Source organism: Stegostoma tigrinum, chromosome 2 (genome assembly GCF_030684315.1).
Source record: "Stegostoma tigrinum isolate sSteTig4 chromosome 2, sSteTig4.hap1, whole genome shotgun sequence".
Taxonomy (NCBI): domain Eukaryota; kingdom Metazoa; phylum Chordata; class Chondrichthyes; order Orectolobiformes; family Stegostomatidae; genus Stegostoma; species Stegostoma tigrinum.
The window spans coordinates 111968295-111990075 of NC_081355.1; the positions used below are offsets into that span (position 1 = coordinate 111968295).

At 49.9% G+C, this 21781-nt stretch overlaps 1 protein-coding gene across 9 annotated transcripts in view; it reads left to right on the forward strand.

The window, feature by feature from the left end:
• The first annotated feature begins 1552 nt into the window (after positions 1-1552).
• mindy3 (MINDY lysine 48 deubiquitinase 3) overlaps positions 1553-21781 on the forward strand; it is a 134197-nt gene continuing 113968 nt past the window's right edge. For 6 of the 9 annotated variants that reach the window (XR_007250520.2, XR_007250521.1, XM_048561947.2 and 3 more), the window contains exons 1-4: positions 1553-1807; positions 11386-11465; positions 13854-13914; positions 20070-20249. Coding sequence is in view for 7 of the 9 variants with exons in the window: in XM_048561947.2 (XP_048417904.1) it covers positions 1720-1807; positions 11386-11465; positions 13854-13914; positions 20070-20249 (409 nt within the window). In the remaining 2 variants the exon portion in view is untranslated. Of the gene's footprint in view, positions 1808-11385; positions 11466-13853; positions 13915-20069; positions 20250-20271; positions 20290-21781 lie in introns of those variants that run through there. The other 3 variants (XM_059638545.1, XM_059638546.1, XM_048561991.2) reach the window with 3 other exon arrangements.

Consider the following 21781-nt stretch of genomic DNA (forward strand, 5'->3'; position numbering starts at 1 on the left):
TACACCAAGAGCATTGTGTGTAGCATTAGTCTCCAATTACCTGTAGAAAGACGCATTTACCGTAGAGGAATTGCACTAAAGGTTCATCAAACTAATTCCTAGGCTGGAGGGACTGCTCTATGAAGAAAGATGGAATGGACTGGGCCTCTATTATCAGGACATTAAAAGAATGAGAAGTAATCTCATTGAAATGTGCAAAAATCTTACAAAGCTGACAAAGTAAATACTAGAAGGTTGTTGTTCCTGGCTGGGGTGCCTAGAATTAGTGGATACAAACTTTGAATAAGATAAGGATATTTAGGGCTGAGAAAGATGAGAAATGTATTTGCTTGGAGGGTACAGAATCTTTGAAATTTTCTGCTTCAGATGGCTATCAATTGTTCAGTATATTCAAGATTAAGTTTGTTACATATTAAAGACATTGAGGGATATGAGGATAGGTCAAACAAATGGTGGTTGAAGTAGATCAGCCATCATCTAGTTGAATGTTGGAGTCACCTTGAGGGGCTGAATGGCCCACTCTTGCTCCCAATTAATATATATGGCAGACAGCTACAGTTGATAATGGGCTGGCCATTTAATTGATCCGAATAGGTGACGTAATCGAAAAATACAAGACTCTAAAGCAGGCAATGACATGGTGGAGACAGATTGTGTGAAATTGTCGCAATTGGTTGGCAGAGGTAAAATCTCATGGAAAAAAGGCGAAGAATTGGGCTCCATGGTCTCACTCCAAACACCCATCTGCTGAATTCCACAGGCTTGGCAACAAATGCAATTGCTTTGACATCTGAAGGCATAGCACCAGCCGACTGCTTCTCCTATTGACATCTCTGCAGCTATATGGGTTATGCGTTGCAAAATACCAAATGATATAAGGCAGTGGCAAGAGTAAACAAGTCAGCAGTCTCCCAAACATTGTTTGAGCAATGTATGGCAAATGGGTCCTGGGAAACCAATGTATAGGATGTGGGACAAAATGCAAAATACAGGATGGTTGGTCACCCTGTAACAGAACTCTTGGATTTTGTCAACAGCCCAAAGGATTCATTTCCAGTCACTGTTCAGATGCATTATGACACAGGTCTGAAACAGATGGGATGTGAACCCTGGCCTCCTGGTTCTGAGGTAACAGTATTAACAGAACACGACAAGAGTTCTAAGGAATCAGCTCCATTGTAAATATGAATATCAACCAACATTTAAAGGGGAGGGGGCAGTGTGTATTCCATTCCGTACTGTCTGACTCTATCTTGTTAATGCAATTTCAAGAATAGCCATCAGAGCAAATGAAAAGACCCTATCTCTTTCACAGCCAAGAACGTCTACAAACATTTTTGATCTTTGCCAAGCTTTCAATACGGCTGAAAATTTATGACTACCAGATCCAAAAAACAAGCACCAAATCTGTCTTTGGAGATGGGACATTAGCGGACACATCTCCCTGCACTTTACGACAGTGGAGGTGTAGGTAGGAGCTGTTTAATCCTACGCCAGCTGGGGCGCTCGCACCCTGGCCATGATTGGCCGTCTCAGGCGCATGCGGCATTTCTGTCAGTTCCGGTTCTATTGGGAAGAGGTTCCTGGATGTTACCGAGCTGCAAGATGTCGGTCGGAGCCTGAGGGAGAAACCGGCCGGGAGCGGGTTACCGAGAGGACGGGGACGGCACGGGGGAGGAAGAAGAGGCGGAGGCGGTGGCTCCGCACAGCGGCCGGGACATGTATAACATCGAGCTGGCGGAGCTGGTGTGGGGGAAACGCCCGAACAGCGCCCTGTCTGATTCCGTCTTCCGCAGATGGACCCAAGGTAGGGGCCAGCCCCACCCTGCACCTCTTCTCCCCCCACCTCCACCCCCACCCTGCACCTCTTCTCCCCCCACCACCCCGCACCTCTTCTCCCCCACCCCGCACCTCTTTTTCCCCCCCCACCCCGCACCTCTTTTTCCCCCCCCACCCCGCACCTCTTTTTTCCCCCCCACCCCGCACCTCTTTTTCCCCCCCCACCCCGCACCTCTTTTTCCCCCCCCACCCCGCACCTCTTTCCCCCCCCCCCACCCCGCACCTCTTTCTCCCCCCCCCCACCCCGCACCTCTTTCTCCCCCCCCCACCTCTTTCTCCCACTCCCCACCCCGCACCTCTTTCTCCCACTCCCCACCCCGCACCTCTTTCTCCCCCCCCCCACCTCTTTCTCCCACTCCCCACCCCGCACCTCTTTCTCCCACTCCCCACCCCGCACCTCTTTCTCCCATTCCCCACCCCGCACCTCTTTCTCCCACTCCCCACCCCGCACCTCTTTCTCCCACTCCCCACCCCGCACCTCTTTCTCCCACTCCCCACCCCGCACCTCTTTCTCCCACTCCCCACCCCGCACCTCTTTCTCCCACTCCCCACCCCGCACCTCTTTCTCCCACTCCCCACCCCGCACCTCTTTCTCCCACTCCCCACCCCGCACCTCTTTCTCCCACTCCCCACCCCGCACCTCTTTCTCCCACTCCCCACCCCGCACCTCTTTCTCCCACTCCCCACCCCGCACCTCTTTCTCCCACTCCCCACCCCGCAGCTCTTTCTCCCACTCCCCACCCCGCAGCTCTTTCTCCCACTCCCCACCCCGCACCTCTCGGCCCCCCTCCCACTCCCCACCCCGCACCTCTCGGCCCCCCTCCCACTCCCCACCCCGCACCTCTCGGCCCCCCTCCCACTCCCCACCCCGCACCTCTCGGCCCCCCTCCCACTCCCCACCCCGCACCTCTCGGCCCCCCTCCCACTCCCCACCCCGCACCTCTCGGCCCCCCTCCCACTCCCCACCCCGCACCTCTCGGCCCCCCTCCCACTCCCCACCCCGCACCTCTCGGCCCCCCTCCCACTCCCCACCCCGCACCTCTCGGCCCCCCTCCCACTCCCCACCCCGCACCTCTCGGCCCCCCTCCCACTCCCCACCCCGCACCTCTCGGCCCCCCTCCCACTCCCCACCCCGCACCTCTCGGCCCCCCTCCCACTCCCCACCCCGCACCTCTCGGCCCCCCTCCCACTCCCCACCCCGCACCTCTCGGCCCCCCTCCCACTCCCCACCCCGCACCTCTCGGCCCCCCTCCCACTCCCCACCCCGCACCTCTCGGCCCCCCTCCCACTCCCCACCCCGCACCTCTCGGCCCCCCTCCCACTCCCCACCCCGCACCTCTCGGCCCCCCTCCCACTCCCCACCCCGCACCTCTCGGCCCCCCTCCCACTCCCCACCCCGCACCTCTCGGCCCCCCTCCCACTCCCCACCCCGCACCTCTCGGCCCCCCTCCCACTCCCCACCCCGCACCTCTCGGCCCCCCTCCCACTCCCCACCCCGCACCTCTCGGCCCCCCTCCCACTCCCCACCCCGCACCTCTCGGCCCCCCTCCCACTCCCCACCCCGCACCTCTCGGCCCCCCTCCCACTCCCCACCCCGCACCTCTCGGCCCCCCTCCCACTCCCCACCCCGCACCTCTCGGCCCCCCTCCCACTCCCCACCCCGCACCTCTCGGCCCCCCTCCCACTCCCCACCCCGCACCTCTCGGCCCCCCTCCCACTCCCCACCCCGCACCTCTCGGCCCCCCTCCCACTCCCCACCCCGCACCTCTCGGCCCCCCTCCCACTCCCCACCCCGCACCTCTCGGCCCCCCTCCCACTCCCCACCCCGCACCTCTCGGCCCCCCTCCCACTCCCCACCCCGCACCTCTCGGCCCCCCTCCCACTCCCCACCCCGCACCTCTCGGCCCCCCTCCCACTCCCCACCCCGCACCTCTCGGCCCCCCTCCCACTCCCCACCCCGCACCTCTCGGCCCCCCTCCCACTCCCCACCCCCCACCTCTCGGGCCCCCCCCCCCCCCCCACTCCCCACCCCGCACCTCTCGGGGCCCCCCCACTCCCCACCCCGCACCTCTCGGGGCCCCCCACTCCCCACCCCGCACCTCTCGGGCCCCCCCCACTCCCCACCCCGCACCTCTCGGGGCCCCCCCCCCCCCCCACTCCCCACCCCGCACCTCTCGGGGCCCCCCCCCCCCCCCACTCCCCACCCCGCACCTCTCGGCCCCCCTCCCACTCCCCACCCCCCACCTCTCGGGCCCCCCCCCCCCCCCCACTCCCCACCCCGCACCTCTCGGGGCCCCCCCACTCCCCACCCCGCACCTCTCGGGGCCCCCCACTCCCCACCCCGCACCTCTCGGGCCCCCCCCACTCCCCACCCCGCACCTCTCGGGCCCCCCCCACTCCCCACCCCGCACCTCTCGGGGCCCCCCCCCCCCCCACTCCCCACCCCGCACCTCTCGGGGCCCCCCCCCCCCCCACTCCCCACCCCGCACCTCTCGGGGCCCCCCCCCCCCCCCCACTCCCCACCCCGCACCTCTCGGGGCCCCCCCCCCCTCCCACTCCCCACCCCGCACCTCTCGGCCCCCCACCCCGCACCTCTCGGGCCCCCCCCCCCCCCCCACTCCCCACCTCTCGGCCCCCCACCCCGCACCTCTCGGGGCCCCCCCCCCCCCCACTCCCCACCCCGCACCTCTCGGCCCCCCACCCCGCACCTCTCGGGCCCCCCCCCCCCCCCCACTCCCCACCCCGCACCTCTCGGCCCCCCTCCCACTCCCCACCCCGCACCTCTCGGGGCCCCCCCCCCCCCCACTCCCCACCCCGCACCTCTCGGCCCCCCTCCCACTCCCCACCCCGCACCTCTCGGCCCCCCACCCCGCACCTCTCGGGCCCCCCCCCCCCCCCCACTCCCCACCCCGCACCTCTCGGCCCCCTCCCACTCCCCACCCCGCACCTCTCGGCCCCCCACCCCGCACCTCTCGGGCCCCCCCCACCCCCCACTCCCCACCCCGCACCTCTCGGCCCCCCTCCCACTCCCCACCCCGCACCTCTCGGCCCCCCACCCCGCACCTCTCGGGCCCCCCCCCCCCCCCCACTCCCCACCCCGCACCTCTCGGCCCCCCACCCCGCACCTCTCGGGCCCCCCCCCCCCCCACTCCCCACCCCGCACCTCTCGGCCCCCCTCCCACTCCCCCCCCCGCACCTCTCGGCCCCCCACCCCGCACCTCTCGGGCCCCCCCCCCCCACTCCCCACCCCGCACCTCTCGGCCCCCCTCCCACTCCCCACCCCGCACCTCTCGGCCCCCCACCCCGCACCTCTCGGGGCCCCCCCCCCCCCACTCCCCACCCCGCACCTCTCGGCCCCCCACCCCGCACCTCTCGGGGCCCCCCCCCCCCACTCCCCACCCCGCACCTCTCGGCCCCCCTCCCACTCCCCACCCCGCACCTCTCGGCCCCCCACCCCGCACCTCTCGGCCCCCCTCCCACTCCCCACCCCGCACCTCTCGGCCCCCCACCCCGCACCTCTCGGGCCCCCCCCCCCCCCACTCCCCACCCCGCACCTCTCGGCCCCCCACCCCGCACCTCTCGGGCCCCCACTCCCCACCCCGCACCTCTCGGCCCCCCACCCCGCACCTCTCGGGCCCCCCCCCCCCCACTCCCCACCCCGCACCTCTCGGCCCCCCCCCCCCCCCCCCACTCCCCACCCCGCACCTCTCGGCCCCCCCCCCCCACTCCCCACTCCCCACCCCGCACCTCTCGGGGCCCCCCCACTCCCCACCCCGCACCTCTCGGCGCCCCCCCCCCCCCCCCCCACTCCCCACCCCGCACCTCTCGGGGGGCCCCCCCCCCACCCCCCACCCCGCACCTCTCGCCCCCCCCCTCTCCCCACCCCCCGCACCTCTCCCCGCCCCCTGCGCCCCCCAATCCTGCGCGTCCACGCGCACACACTAACCCCCGGTCCTACCCTGCATGTGTACACGCACGCACACACATACACATGTACGCGCACACACACACCTGGTCCCACCTTGTACATCATCCCCACTGCATACCATGCACCTCCCCACCCTGTCCTGCCTGCCGCCCCCCCACCCCCCGTTAAACTTCACTGGCTTGTCAACCATCATGTTGGAGTCATTAGCTTCTGGGTTCAACATGCCTTGCAGAAATTTCAGCGTACACTCTAGAGCAACACTAAAGGCCATCATTTGGATGAAATATTAAACAAAGATGCTCCCTCTGTGAGAGATTGTTTTATGACCAATGTTATTGATGAAGATGAGGGTAGTTTGCATAATTTATCAACTAATACTATTGAACTGGTTGTTGCCACATTGCTATTAATCTTGGCATATTTTAAATTACAACAGTGACTGTACCTTAAATGTAGCTGACTGTTTTGGGAATACGAGATAACAAAGTGTGGAGCTGGATGAACACAGCAGGCCAAGCAGCATCTTAGGAGCTTGAAAGCTGACGTTTCGGTCCTAAACCCTTGACCAGACAAGGGGGATGGGGAGAGGATTCTGAAATAAATAGGGAAAGAGGGGGAGGCAGATTTGAAGAAGGATAGAAGAGAAGATAGGTGGGGAGGGGATTGGTCAGTCCGGGGAGGATGAACAGGTCAAGAGGGTGGGATGAGGTTAGTAGGTAGGAAATGGAGGTGCGGTTTGAGGTGGGAGGAATGGATAGTGGAGAGGAAGAACAGGGTCGGGAGGTGGTGATGATCTGGGCTGATTTTGGGATGCATTGGGAGGAGGGGAAACTTTGAAGCTGGTGAAATCCACATTGACACCATTGGGCTGCAGGATTCTCTTCCCACTGCACTCCTGTATCCATCTTTGGTCCGCCTCCCCCTCTCTCTATTTATTTCAGAATCTAGGCCTGAAACCTCAGCTTTTGTGCTCCTAAGATGCTGCTTGGCCTGCTGTGGTCATCCAGCTCCACACTTCGTTATCTCGGATTCTCCAGCATCTGCAGTTCCCATTATCTCTGATCACTATTTTGGGAATACTTTGAGTTATTGACCGCATTAGGGAGCTGGAGCTGGATGAACTCCAGGCTGAGGGGGTGATAGATAGGAGTTATAGAGAGGCTGTCACACAGACCTTACAGGAAAAAGGTAGCTGGGTGACTGTCAGGAGAGGAAAAGGGAATAAGCAGACTGTGCTGGGATCCCCAATGGCCATTCCCCTCAATAATAAGCACATTGCTTTGGATACTGTTTGGTGGGGGGGCGGTGGAAGGAACCTACCAGGGGAAAGCCATAGCAGCCAGGCCTGTGGCTCCAGAAGGTCAGTGGGAGAATAGAAGAGTGATTGTGATAGGAGAGTTAATGATGAGGGGAACAGACAGGAGATTCTGTGGTACCGAGCAAGACTCCCAGATATTATGTTGCCTCCTGGGCCAGGGTCAGGGATGTCTTGTGTCAAGCCCTACAGGATTCTTAAGCGGGAAGGTGAGCAGCCAGAAGTTGTGGTACACGTTGGTACCAGTGACATAGCTAGGAAAAGGGATGAAGTCCTGAAAAGTGAATGTAGGGAGTTAAGTTACAAACTAAAAGCCAGGATGAACAGAGTAGTACCCCAATGATCCACATATCTGAAGCCCTCCCTCCTACTCCGGCTCTGTAGCTATGTGTTCAGCTGCACTTGCTCTCTATTCCTAGCCTCACCAGCTGTGGCACCAGTAATAATCCTTAGCTTACTAATTAGATATGTGGATCATTGGGATACATTCTGGGGAAGTTGGGACCTGTACAGGAAGGATGGGTTGCACCTGAACTGGAGGGGGACCAATATCCTGAGCGGGAGGTTTGCTTGAGCTCTTCGGGAGGGTTTAAACTAGTTTGGCAGGGGGTGGGAACCTGAGCTATGGATCAAAGGATGGGCTAGCTGGTGTACAGGCAGATACAGCATGCAGAGAGTCTGAGGAAGGATAGACAGTTGATAGGGCAAAGTTTCAGTCAGTGTGGCAGGTTGAAGTGTGTCCTTTTTAACGTAAGAAGTGCCAGGAATAAGGGTGATAAACCTAAGAGCATGGATCAGTGCTTGGAGCTACTCTGTTGTGGCCATTTGAGAGACTTGGATAACACAGAGGCAGGAAAGGTTGGATGTTCCGGGGTATAGTTGTTTCAAAAGAAATAGGGAGGGAGGTAAAAGACATGGGGGGAGTGGCGTTGCTAATCGGCGATAGTATCACAGCTGCAGAAAGGGAGGACGTGGAGGATGGTTTGTCTACTGAGTCAGCATGGGTGGAAGTCAGAAACAGGAAAGGAGCAATCACTTTATTGGGAGTTTTCTGTAAACCCCCCAATAGCAACAGAGACTGAGGAGCAGATTTTGGAAAGATTTAGAAGTAATAGGGTTGATGCCATGAGTGACTTCAGCTTCCCTAATATAGACTGGAATCTCCTAAGTGCAGATAGTTTGGATGGCACAGATTCTGCCAAGTGTGTCCAGGAAGGATTTCTGACTCAATATGTGGATAGGCCAACTAGAGGGAAGGACATATTGGATTTGCTGCTTGGCAACAAACCAGGCCAGATGTCAGATCTCTCAATGGGAGAACATTTTAGTGACAGTGATCACAACTCCCTAACCTTTACTGTAGTCGTGGAGAGGGTAAGGAGCAGACTGTATGGGAAAGTATTTAATTGGAGGAGTGGGAATTATAATACTATTTGGCAGGAACTGTGAAGTGTAAATTGGGAACAGATGTTCTCAGGGAAATGCACGATAGAAATGTGGAGGTCGTTTTAGTGACCACTTGGTACAAATACTGGATAGGTTAGTCCCACTGAGGAAAGGAAGGGATGGTGAGGTGAAGGAACCTTGGATGACAAGATATCTCATCAAGAGGAAGAAAGAGCCTTACATAAGGTTGAGGAAGCAAGAATTTCACAGGACTCTAGAGGGCTATAAGGTAGCCAGGAAGGCACTGAAGAATGGACTTAGGAGAGCGAGAAGGAGGTATGAAAATGTCTTGGTGGATAGGATTAAGGAAAACCCGTGGACATGCTATACTTATGAGGAACACGAAGGTGGCCAGAGTGAGGGCAGGGCCAGTCAGGGATAGTGGAGGAAACTCTGTGTGGAGTTGGAGGAAGTAGGGGAGGTCGTTAACGAATACTTTGCTTCAGTATTCACCAGTGAGAGAGACCTTGACGTTTGAGGACAGTATGAAACAGCCAGATATGCTGGAACAGGTTGATGTTAGGAAGGAGGATGTGCAAGAAATTTTGAAAAACATGGGGATAGATAAGTCCTCTGGGTCAGATGGGATATACCCAAGATTGCTACAGTAAGCAAGGGAAGAGATTACTGCCCCTTTGCCGATGATGTTTGCGTCCTCACTGTCCACTGGAGTACCAGATGATTGGAGGTCAGTAAATGTTATTCTCTTGGTTCAAGAAGAGGAACGTGGATAATCCTGGGAACTACAGACTAGTCCGTCTGTCTTCTGTGTGGTGGGCAAATTACTGGAGAGGATGCTGAGAGATACTATTTGTGAGTATTTGGAAAAGCACAGTTTGATACGAAATAGTCAGCATGGCTTTATGAGGGGCAGGTCGCGGCTCAAGCCTTATTGAATTATTTGAGGATGTGACAAAACACATTGAAGGTAGAGCAGTGGATGTGGTACATATGGAGTTTAGCAAGGCACTTGATGTTCCCCATGGTAGGCTCATTCAGAAAGTAAGGACATATGGGATTCAGGGAAATTTGGCTGCCTGGATACAGAATTGGCTGTCCAATAGAAGACAGATGGTGGTAGTGGATGGAAAGAATTCAGCCTGGAGCATGATGACCAGCGGTGTTCTGCAGGGATCTGTTCTGGGACCTCTTTGTGATCTTTTTATAAAATGACTTGGATAAGGACTTGGAAGGGTGGGTTAGTAAGTTTGCCTATGGTGTGTTGGCTTTCATTGGCAGGGTAATTGAGTTTAAGAGCCATGAGGTTACGCTGCAGCTCTGTAGAACCCTGGTGAGACCACACATGGAATCTTGTGTTCAGTTTTGGTTGCCTCATTATAGGAAGGATGTGGAAGCTTTAGAGAGAGTGCTGAGGAGATTTACCAGGATGCTGGCTAGACTGCAGGGCACATCTAATGAGGAGAGGTTGAAGGAGCTAGAGCTTTTTTCATTGGAGTGAAGAAGGATGAGAAGTGACTTGATCGCGGCGTACAAGATGATGAGGCATAGATAGTGGATGGGCAGAGACTTTTTCCTGGGGCGGAAATGACTATTATGAGGGGGCATAATTTTAAGGTGATTGGAGGAAGGAATAGGGGAGATGACAGAAGTAGGTTCTTTACACCGTGGCGGGTGCCTGGAATGCGCTGCCAGCGGTGGTAGTGGAGTCAGATACTTTAGGGACATTTAAGTGATTCTTAGAGAGGCACACGAATGATAGTATAATGTAGGGTATGCAGGTTGATCTTAAATTATGATAATAGGTCAGCAAACATCGTGGGCCAAAGGGCCTGTACTGTGCTGTACTACTCTACATTCTATGAATGTGCTTGGTCAGTCTTACACTGTGCTCAAAGAGTGATGTTCTGTGATACTTTTGTTTACGCAAATGCAAATTAATGAATTGCTTGCCTAGTGATGCTGAGGGCCAGTTTGATCTTTACAGTTATTATGGCTGACATCAGAAATCTTGGGAATCAGCCTAGAATCAAACTGGCATTCCATGGATATAGAACATAGAACAGTACAACATAGAACAGTACAGCACAGAACAGGCCCTTCAGCCCACGATGTTGTGCCGACCATTGATCCTCATGTATGCACCCTCAAATTTCTGTGACCATATACATGTCCAGTAGTCTCTTAAATGACCCCAATGACCTTGCTTCCACAACTGCTGCTGGCAACGCATTCCATGCTCTCTCAACTCTGTGTAAAGAACCCACCTCTGACATCCCCTCTATACTTTCCTCCAGCCAGCTTAAAACTATGACCCCTCGTGTTAGCCATTTCTGCCCTGGGAAATAGTCTCTGGCTATCAACTCTATCTATGCCTCTCATTATCTTGTATACCTCAATTAGGTCTCCTCTCCTCCCCCTTTTCTCCAATGAAAAAATATGCGGAGCAATTTACTGCAGATTCTGGAATTTTTACTGAAAATTTTTAAAAATGCTGAAAATCAGTGAGTTAGGCAGCATCCATATATATGAGCTCCATGTATATGACTGCTGTAGAATCATAAATCCCTACTGTGTGGAAGCCGGTCATTCGGCCCATCGAGTCCACACCCCAAGGCAAATCCACCCAGCCTGCACGTTCCCAGACACTGTGGGCAATTTAATATGGCCAGTCCAGTCAACCTGCACATCTTTGTGACTGTGGGAGCAAATCCATGCAGACACAGAGGGAATGAGCAAACTCTGCACAGTCACCTAAGGTCCCTGGCTTGGTGAGGCAGCAGTGCTAACCATTGCGCTACCATGCTGCCCCACTATAAGCCTGTGGTCATTAACTGATAAAGCATAGAATTTGTCACAAATGTCAATTTTTATTAAGCATTTCAATTTTCCTTTGCAGGATTTGTTTTAAGTCAATCAGAATCCACAGCTTTAGAACAATTTGAAGGAGGTCCTTGTGCAGTGATTGCACCTGTTCAGGTATTATACAGCTTATTGATTTCATTGTGTTGCTGGAAATTTGACCTGATGGTGAATTGGTGACGTTAGAATTGCGTGTGTCAAGAATGGTGGATATTGTAAGAGGGTGGAGTTCTCAAATATGGAGAATCTGTGGTGCTGTAGCTATTGTCCTAGATTACTCATCTAGCTGACTAGTTGCCACCTATTTTTAGCCACATTGCCCATCTTTTATGACCATCAGACAAGCCCTGAGGTTGAACTTCAACGTAGAATTCTTAGCCCAGTGGTGGGGACACTACCACTGCATCACAAAGCTTCCTTGTTAACTTGCAATTGTTATAGAGTCACAGTTATACAGTATAGAAATAGAAGCTTCTGTCCAACTACTCCTCTCTGACCATGTTCCCAAACTAAACTAGTCCCACTTGCCTGCATTTGGCCCAGGTCCCTCTGAACCTTTCCTGTACTTATTCACATGTATTTTAAACGTTGTCACTGTACCTGCATCAACTGCTTCTTCTGGCAGTTCATTCCATACACAAACCACACTCCAAAAAGGAAAAAATGCATCTCATGTCCTTTTTAAAACTTTCTCCTTTCACCTTTAAAAAAGAAGCCCCCCAGTTTGAACTACCCCACCCTAGGGCAAAGACCCTTGCTATTCACCTTATCTATCCCCTTCATGATTTTATAAACCTCTATAAAGTCTTTAGAGTGGACACATCTATTTGTTTATGGCTTTAAATGATGCTTTTGGAACAGTGTTCCTTCTATCTTGACTTTTAAAATGTTTCACTTTCTCAAGTGATTGATTCCGATTAGTTTTGGTCTTTGATAGATCGCCCATTGCTCCTAAGTTTCTACTGATCTTAATAGGGGAATATTGTTGCCAATCATTAATATAGCTTTATTTGCCTTGACTTCATTGTTCTAGCATTTCATTGATTAACTAGCTGTATAATGCCTACAGCATAATAAAATGTTTCATGGTAATTCTGGGGACTGTTATGAAACAATGTAGAGACCAGGCCAGAATATTAGGTGAAATGAGCAAAAGTTTGTTTGAGGTACACTTATTGAGAGAGCCAAGGTGGAGAGACGCAGGAGTTACATTCTAGACCTTGGGCACCCAAACATTTAAAGACATAGCCACCAGTGATGGACCATTTAAAAGTAGGGATGCACAGAACTGGAGGATTATTTGGTCTGTGATAGCACAAAGAGAAGACCAGAAATTCCGCTCAGCAATAACTGTGACACCAAGATTGCAGATAATCTGGCTTAATTTTAGACTGTTGCCAAAAGTAGGTAGTTAGGGATTTGAGTTTGGAGCCAGATCTGAAAACAGTGGCTTCGGTCACCTATTTAATTGGTGGAAATCTATGCTCATCTAGTACTGAATGCTAGGTAAACAGCCTGACAGCCAGCCAGGAGATGTGGTAGTGAGTTAGCATGCATGTGAAAAATAACACCACTGTCAGCTGAAGTCACCAAGGGACAGCTTGTAGCTGAGAAACAGAAGAGGATCAAACATGCATCCTTGGGAAGTACAAAAGGTAATGACTCTGATTGGGTAGGTGAGAACGTAACCTTGATAGCAACTTCCCAACAGCTTGACAAAAGTAAAGAGGCATTGGAAGTGAATGGTGCAGTCAATTACTGTCAGAGGCTGCAGGCAGGAATCAGACAATGTCATTTGTGACTGAACTGTTTCAGTACTAGCGAGTTTTGAGAAGATTTGTAGCTCAGGTTCTGGATGTGAGTTTGCTCACTGAGCTGGAAGGTTAGTTTTCAGACATTTCGTCGCCATTCTCGGTAACATCATCAGTGAGCCTCCGAAGCGCTGGTGTTCTGTCCCGCTTTCTATTTATCTGGTTAGGTTTCCTTGGGTTGGTGATGTCATTTCCTGTTCTTTTTCTCAGGGGATGGTAGATTGGCTCCAAATCAATGTGTTTGTTGATGGAGTTCCGGTTGGAATGCCATGCTTCTAGGAATTCTCGTTCATGTCTCTGTTTGGCTTGTCCTAGGATGGATGTGTTGTCCCAATCAAAGTGGTGTCCTTCCTTATCTGTATGTAAGGATACGAGTGTTTCAGTACTATAGTGGATTGGAATTCTGATTGAAAGATATAAAGTGTAGAGACGCAAGAAAGCTGAACAGATTTGGAAGACCTTCAGAGACTTTTGAAGAGGGAATTAAGTTTTGAGATGCAGCAATAGCTTGCAGCATTGTCAGAAACCCTCAATTCCACACTGACAGCAGATTTAAAGGAGATGGGTACCACCCCTGAACAGATTAAACAGGTTTCACTGTAATCTAAATGAAAGTTAGCCTTGCATTGCATTGCCTATTGTATATTCACCTCTAGCACAAATTTGTTTTAATTTATTGTGGTAATATTTGCAGGCGTATCTTCTAAAGAATTTCCTGTTCAAATCTGACAAACCAAATTGGCGAGATTGTACAGGTATAGTAACTTATGCCATCAGTTCACTCAGCAATATTCAAGGATCTAGAAAGCTTTGTTTTAATGCATCTACCTGAATTTAGAATGCTCCATTATATGCTGCTGTTGCTTGATTTACACCTCAAGCTTAATTTGAATTTTTTTGTTCAGTTTTAATGTCGATCAATTAAACTTAGCCTTGTGCACTGTGTTTTGCAGTTAAAAATGTGGGTTTCACACTTTTAAATTTGTTTATGTTCTGAAAACATCTGTCATGATTTTCTGATTAATCTTGATCCATGATTTGTGTAAAAATGAAATTTACACAAGCTCGCAGGTGGAAATTTGCAAATTAGTAGATAATCCATACAATTACTTAAATAAAACAAGTGTGAATGCTGCAGATCTGAAACAAAAGTAGAAATTGCTGGTGAAACTCAGCAGATCTGGCAGCATCTGAGGAGAAAGAAGGGTTAATGTTTCTTGTCCTCTGAACTCATAGCTTGAAGAAAGTAGTATTTATGCTGGAGACAAGGTTTGGGCTGTGTATGTAGGGGGGAGAGATGAGTGGATAGGCCAGGGATCCCAGAGAAAGATATGAAAGGAGTAGGCAAATGAGCTGATTAATAGTAGATCAGGACAGAAAGGAAGTTGAATGAGTGATAAAAAGAGCTGACAGTAAAAAAGAATGAGCAGGCTGTGCTGTTGGCTATCCAGGTCATGTGGTGATAGGTCTGAGAGTGGGTGAGAATAGGGTTGACTGTCCAAGAAAGATGGGATCAGACTCTGAAGTTATTGAACTCCTTGTTGAGTTATAAACACTGTAGGGTTCCCAAACAGACTTGCACTAAGGTTCATTAGAAAACTGTAGGAGGCCTACAACAGAGATGTTGACATGGGCACAGCGCATTGAAGTGGCAGGCAACTGGAATCTTGGGGCTGTCTTTACAGATGGAGCATAAGTATTCTGCAAAGCGATCACCAGTCTGTGTTTCATCTCCCCAGTGTAGCAGAGACCATCCTGTGGGGAGCAAATACAGTAGACTAGATTGAATGAAGTGCAGTAAATTGTGGCTTCACCCAGAAGGTGTGTGTGGAGCCTTGGATCTTGAGGGAGGAAGGGTAAAAATAAGTGGTGTGTTATACCTTGTGCAATTGCATGGGAAGGGTTGTGGGTGTGTGAGGTAGTGTTGAGAATGGTAGAAGAGTGGGTCACAGTGTTCTGGCAGGAGCGATATTTGCAGAATGCTGATACAGTAGGGGTCGAGAACATGTATCTGATTGTGGCATCCCATTGGATGCCGGGAAATGGGGGCTTGTGATCCGTTGAATGGAGAAGTTAGCAGAGTGTTAGCTTAACACGATCTGTCACCACCTGTCTCCGTCTCCGTGCCGGTTCCCTGGACAGGAGTCACCTCCCCATTCCGCAGACCCCTTTACCTACAACCAACACTGTTTCCACCTGGATCTCCCCACTCCTGGCCTTTACTCTTACTCGACCTGTTCACTGTAGACTTGCAACATGGCATTGGCTCTCTGAAACGTATCTCCCACTGAACTGACTGTACTTCATGCTCTCCGATCCAACTGTGTCATGAAGCGTGCTGACAAAGGTGGTGACGGTATTGTCTGGCAGACTGCATTGCTGAGGCAGAGCAGCACCTCTCAGACACTGCCTCCTGTCCTCAACTCCACCTGGTCCATCTCTCATTCCTCTCTTACCTTCTTTGCCATCTTTGTTTCCGTTTCTGGGGATAGTCTGGTCACCGATATCCATTACAATTCCACTGATTCCCACAGCTACCTGGACTATGCATCCTCCTGCCCTGCTTCCTGTAAAGACTCCATTTCATTCTCTCAGTTTGTGTCTCAGTCGCATCTGTTTTGAAGTCCCCTTCTGCAAGGGTCTGGGACTCGGATATGTCTGCAGTTTTCCTCAACTGTGGATTACCCGTTACCGTTGTTGACAGGGCCATTAGCCATCATTGTCCCATCTCCTGCACTTCTGCCCTTGCCCATTTTCCCCCCTCTCAACGAACAAAGGGGCAATTGGTCCTCACTCACCACTCCATCAGCCTCCGCGTCCAAAAGATTGTAAGCCACCAATTCGGTCACCTTCAACAGGATTCTAAGACCAATCTCATATTCCTTTCCTTTCCTCTCCTTTGTCAGCATTCCATAGGGCCCATTCCCTCTGGGACACCTTTGTTCACTTCTCCTCCAATCCCAAGACCCGTTTGGCACCTTCCTATGTAATCACAAGATGCAATACTTGCCTGTTTACTCACCCACCTCTTTCGCTGCCCCCCCCCCCCCCCCCCCCCCAATCCAAGGCCCAGTTAAACCTTCCAGGTGAAACACTCAATCTAGTCTAGAGTATTCAGTGTTGACCATATGGTTTCCTCTACACCGGGGAGATAAAATGCCTACTGTACAACAGATTTGCAGAATATGTACATTTTGTCCATGCGAATGACTTAGAACTTGCAGTTGCCTGCTAGTAGAGCGCAACACCTAATCTAACCCACTGGGGCATATGATTGCATCCCATGGATTGCTTTCAGTACCGCCTGCCCATTCAGTCCTATTCTTGGCTCCTTTGTCAGTTCTTCCTCTGTTCTTCTGTCATTGTCTATTTATCAATATTTCCTTGGTTTGCTTACCAAAATCAAAAAAGGAGGGATTCTCCAATTCCATCTCCAGCTATGCACTCATTGCTCTGTTCTTTCTCCTCCTCCCCAACCCATAATTGCCACCTTTACCTAGGTACTATCAGTTCTGATGTAGAATTATTGGACTTGAAACATCAATTCTGCTTTCTTCGCACAGATGATGCCAGACTTGAAGTTTTTTACCACCAATTTCTGTTTCTTTCATTTTCATAAAATTGCTTTAACATTTAAGTACATTTGAAAGCATCATAAAATAATGACAAACCTTGAAGTAGATCCAGAGAGAAACATATAGTCCATAGGGTTGCTCATAAACTATTGGAGATGACATTAATGGTTCCTTTACTAGCTATTCTCCAGAGGTTTGGATGGTAATCCAGAAAGCTAGTGTTTGATTTTACACCGTGGCATAAAATCCAGAAATTGAAGAAAATGATTTTAATTTGTATTGTGCTTTTTACGTCCACTGATAGTGGTGATTTGCTTTCAAACTTACAATTGTGTGTTTTTTGGGCATGTAATCACTGCTGTGATGGAGGAGCTGCAGCAGTTAATTTGCACTTGGCAGACTCCCACACACAATGTGATAAAGACCAGACCATCAATTACCTTTGTGATGTTGGTCATGGGATAAATGTTGGTCAGGATGCCAGGAATAACTCCCATCCCTTTCTTTGACATAGCTCTGTTGAAACTTTCTTGCAGAAGGGTCCTCAGTTAAGCAAAGAGAAATTGCTGGCAAAACTCAGCAGGTCTGTGGGAAGAAAGCAGAGTTAACATTTCAAGTCCAGTGACTCTTTACCAGAACTGTTAGCAGCTGGGTGACTGCTTTGCAGAGCCATTCTGCTGCAGAAATGTCCCTGTTCTTTCAGTTGCCTGCCACTTCAACACACCACCTTATTCCACCGTCAGTATTTCAGTCTCAGGCCTGCTGCAGTGTTCCAGCACACCCGAGCACGAGATTGAAGATCAGCATTTCATTTTCCACTTGGACTTCGTAGCCTATAGGGCTCAACATAGAGTTGAATAACTTTAGAGCCTGAATCCATCCTTACACACCCTACACCTGATTCTGTATTTAAGCAGGTTGCTTTCAGCACTGTTCCCACTTCTTCTGTTAGATAGAAGGTAGAGATAGGTACAGTTATAACTTTTAAAGTCACCTGGATAGGCGCATAAATAGTAGGGTTCAGAGGGATATTGGCCAAATGCGGGCAAATAGGATTAGTTCAGTTTGCAATACCTGGTCAGTACAGACGGGTAGGATCAAAGGGTCTGTTTCTGTGCTATATGACTGTGACCTTCATACCTACTGGTGGGCTTATTATCACATTGTATGGGCCACTTTCAGTATAACTCAGTGCAGAGTAGCTGTGCTACTCTCAGTTCTTCTTATCAATTATTCAGCTTCACTTCTATCTTGGCCTGCTATCCATAATCTCCTTGTTTATGTACCCCTTTTGGTTCTGTCTGTCTTGCTCACTCTCTCTGTCTCCCCGGGCTCCATCTTCACCTGTTGGCTCACCTTGTTCCTGCTGTCTTTCCTGCCCAACCCCACCCCCTAATTCAGCTTCAGCACAAATGCCACTTGTTCCTGGCTGTTAACAGTTCTGATGAAGAATCACTGCTCCCAAAGATACTAACAGCAAGTTATATCTCCAGCGTCCACAGTTCTTTGTTTTACCTCTGAAACATCTCATTTGAAAGATGACACCTTTTTGACAGTGTAATGCTCTAACAGTATGTCACCCTTGATATTTGTGCTGTAACCTTAATGTAGAACTTCAAAGCAGAACTTTGTGGTGCAGAAATAACTGTACAATGACCTGAGTGACAGCTGAAACACAGTGTAACTATTCCAGTACCATTTCTAACATAATTATTTTAAAACCCAGGTAACAAGGTGTAGAGCTGGATGAACACAGCAGGCCAAGCAGCAACTTAGGAGCAGGAGGAAGCTGACGTTTCAGGCCTAGACCCTTCATCAAAAATGGGGGTGGGGAAGAGGGTTCTGAAATAAATAGGGAGAGGGGTAGGCGGATCGAAGATGGATAGAGAAGGTAGGTGGAGAGGAGACAGACAGTTAAAGAGGCGGGGATGGAACCAGTAAAGGTGAGTGTAGGTGGGAAGATAGGGAGGAGATAGGTCAGTACAGGGAGGACAGACAGGTCAAGGGGGCGGGATGCGCTTAGTAGGTAGGAAATGCGGGTGCGGCTTGAGGTGGGAGGAGGGGATAGGTGAGAAGAAGGACAGGTTAGGGAGCCCCTCTCTCCCTATTGTGGCAAACAAGCTGCCAAGTTGTATAAAACACAGCCAGATGCCGTAATGTTAAGCAGCTATGAATGTGCACAAGACGACAGCTTTCTAGTTATGCCTACATTTCAAGACTGTTTATAAAACGCAATCAGTCCAATCTGTCTTATTTTTAAAGACCAAATTGTCTCGATGCTGCAATGTTTATTTGAATTTACTGGTATTTTTCTGGCAATCCAAAAGTTGGATTCTAGCAAGTATGCACCCTGTTCCTCTGCTAGTTGCCTTGTGTACCTTTATGAGCTGCTTTGACATTGTCGAGAAGCTTGGAAGCAGTTTGTTCCTTTTTGTTTTTAATCATTTGTGGGACTAGTTCTAGAATCACAATTATTTAGAGCAGCTGCTGTAAATGAAAATGAGTATCATGTCTCCAAAATGCCAGGAAGGTTCCTTCGTATGTTAGTTGTCGCCACTGTGCAAGACTGTGTGGCCCTAAAGTGAGCAAACTGCTAGGGAATCTATTGATGCAAAATTATTCAAAATAAGTGCTTTCAGTAAGATAATTAAAATTTGAACATTTTTATTTGATAAGGAAAAATGATATCAAAAATAAATCAACTCTAACCTTTAACCTGGTGTTGATATAGAAGGTCTGTAATTCTGTCTGTTTTGTCAACAAGGCTTCTTATTTTTGTGTGCTTTGTACACTACCTCCGTGATTCCATGGCAGACTTCCCTGTAAATCCATGATCAGGCCCCACTCCAGGAAGTTTACGATGTAATCTAGGCTGGCAAGCATTTTCAATGCAGCAGGAGGATGGAAGTCTGAACTGTACTACTTTGGTTTTATTGTTGTATTTGACAGCAAATGAAAACCTCATTCTGCCCCTGATGGTGAACGATAAGATTCTATGACACAATTCAAAAATTAGTTGACAATGTTTCTCCTACTGTTCTGATCAATATTCATCCCTCCAACGACAGCAATAGAAATTGATAAAACAAATTAACCAGTCTTATATCATCCTGGGGGAAACACCATTGTGTTCATACCAGACCTCTTCACCCTGGATTTGAACTTGAACCCACAACTTTTTTAGAGGCAAGGCTGCAAATTCTGTCAATGCTGTCATTTGAGATTTTCTGTCATGCTTATTCACTGAAATCTTCAAGATGACCATGTATTGTTGTTCTTTTGAATGTTTGGGTATGCCTGTCACAGATAACACTTGCATTTCTGTTGATTTTTAGATGAAGAGCACAAGCATCTTTTCTGCCTCACTCTGAGTGAAATTCTAGAAACTGTTAGATTAAGCAACACGACTCCCTTCTGTTTGGTAATGTTGGCAAAAGAAAAGTCAACAGAGGAACATGGCAGTATTTCTGAAAATCAGCCAGAGTCCAGTCAGGGGATTGAAGAGGAACAGTTCTGTAAGAAACCACCTTTTTGGATAAATAATAATATTTGATGGTGAATATTCTATTCCTTTTTAAAACAAAGCAGTTTTGCTTGCCTGACCTATTCAGTCTGCATGATTTTTCAAATTTTAAAAACAATAGGACTTTTCTGTATTTGAGATTAGCAAAACTGAAGCGTTTAATGTTTAAAAATGGGTGTTTTAAAGAGAAGTTTTCAATCTAGTTTTTGTTTAAACAATGTTTTTGCTCTGTTTCACATTTGTGTAACATAAAAGCTATATCTGTCAGTTTGGGAGATGTGCAGTGTCTTCTGGAAAATCTGAAACCTGTGGAAGATATTCTTAGTTTTTGACTCATTCAAAATCCTATCAAAAACCTTTGATAATCCCTTTCCCCATTTACAATTTTTGACCAAGTGGTCAATCCTGCATCGATGCTACGTATAACTACGTTATTATTGGGTCTTAGAATAGCATGAACTTGTGTGCTACTATTTGCATTTAGCAATTATTTGAAAAAGACTTTTGGCAAAAGGCTTAAAAACGAAGGCAGCAGATGAAGATTTCTTGCTGCATGGAATACAGAGACAATAGAGTTAATTTTGTTTTGTAGTTGATTTATATTTGCCACATGATAAATAAGACCATAGGACGTGGCTGAGGAATTGAATAATTACTTTGCGTCAGACTTCACAGTGGAAGACAAATAATATCCCAAAAATTTGAGAGTCGGATACTGAGTTGAGCATGGTGACCATCACTAAGGAGAAGGCGCTAGTAAAACTGGCCTGAAGGTGGATCGATAGCCTAGACCAGATGGACTACACCCCAGAGTTCTGAAGGAGACAGCTGAAGACATGGTGGAGGCGTTAGTGTTTCCTGAAAAATCACCACTAGAGTTGGGAGAGGACTGGAAAATCGCTAATGTGACACCCCTGTTTAAAAAGGAAGTAAGGCAAAAGATGGAAAATTATAGGCTGATTAGGCTAGCCTTAGTTGTAAGTAAGATTTTGGAGTCCATTGTGAAGGATGAGATTTCTGAATACTTGTAAGTGCACGATAAAGTAGGTTAAAGTCAGTATGGCTTTGACAAGGGGAGGTCACGCCTGACACATCAGTTCAAATGCTTTTGAGGAGGTAATGAGCAGGTTAGACTAAGGAGAGCCACGGTATTGAATGGATGTAAGCTTGGCTGCATGGCAGAAAGCAGAGAGTGGAGCTAAAAGGCTCTTTCTCAGGACAGCAGCCAGTGACAAGTAGTGTTCTGCAAGGGCCAGGTTTGGGACCACAACTCTTCACTTTATACGTTAATGATTTAGAGGAAGAAACTCAGGGTATTCTGGCTAAGTTTGCTATGATACAAAGATAGGTAGAGGGACAAGTAATATTGAGCATGCAGGGAGGCTACAAAAGGATTTGGACAGGTTAGGAGATTGGGCAAAGCAGTGGCAGAAGTACAATGTGGGAAAGTGTGACGTCATGCCCTTTGATAAAAAGAAGAGAAGCGCGGACTATTTTTCTAAATGGGGAGAAAATTCCAAAGTC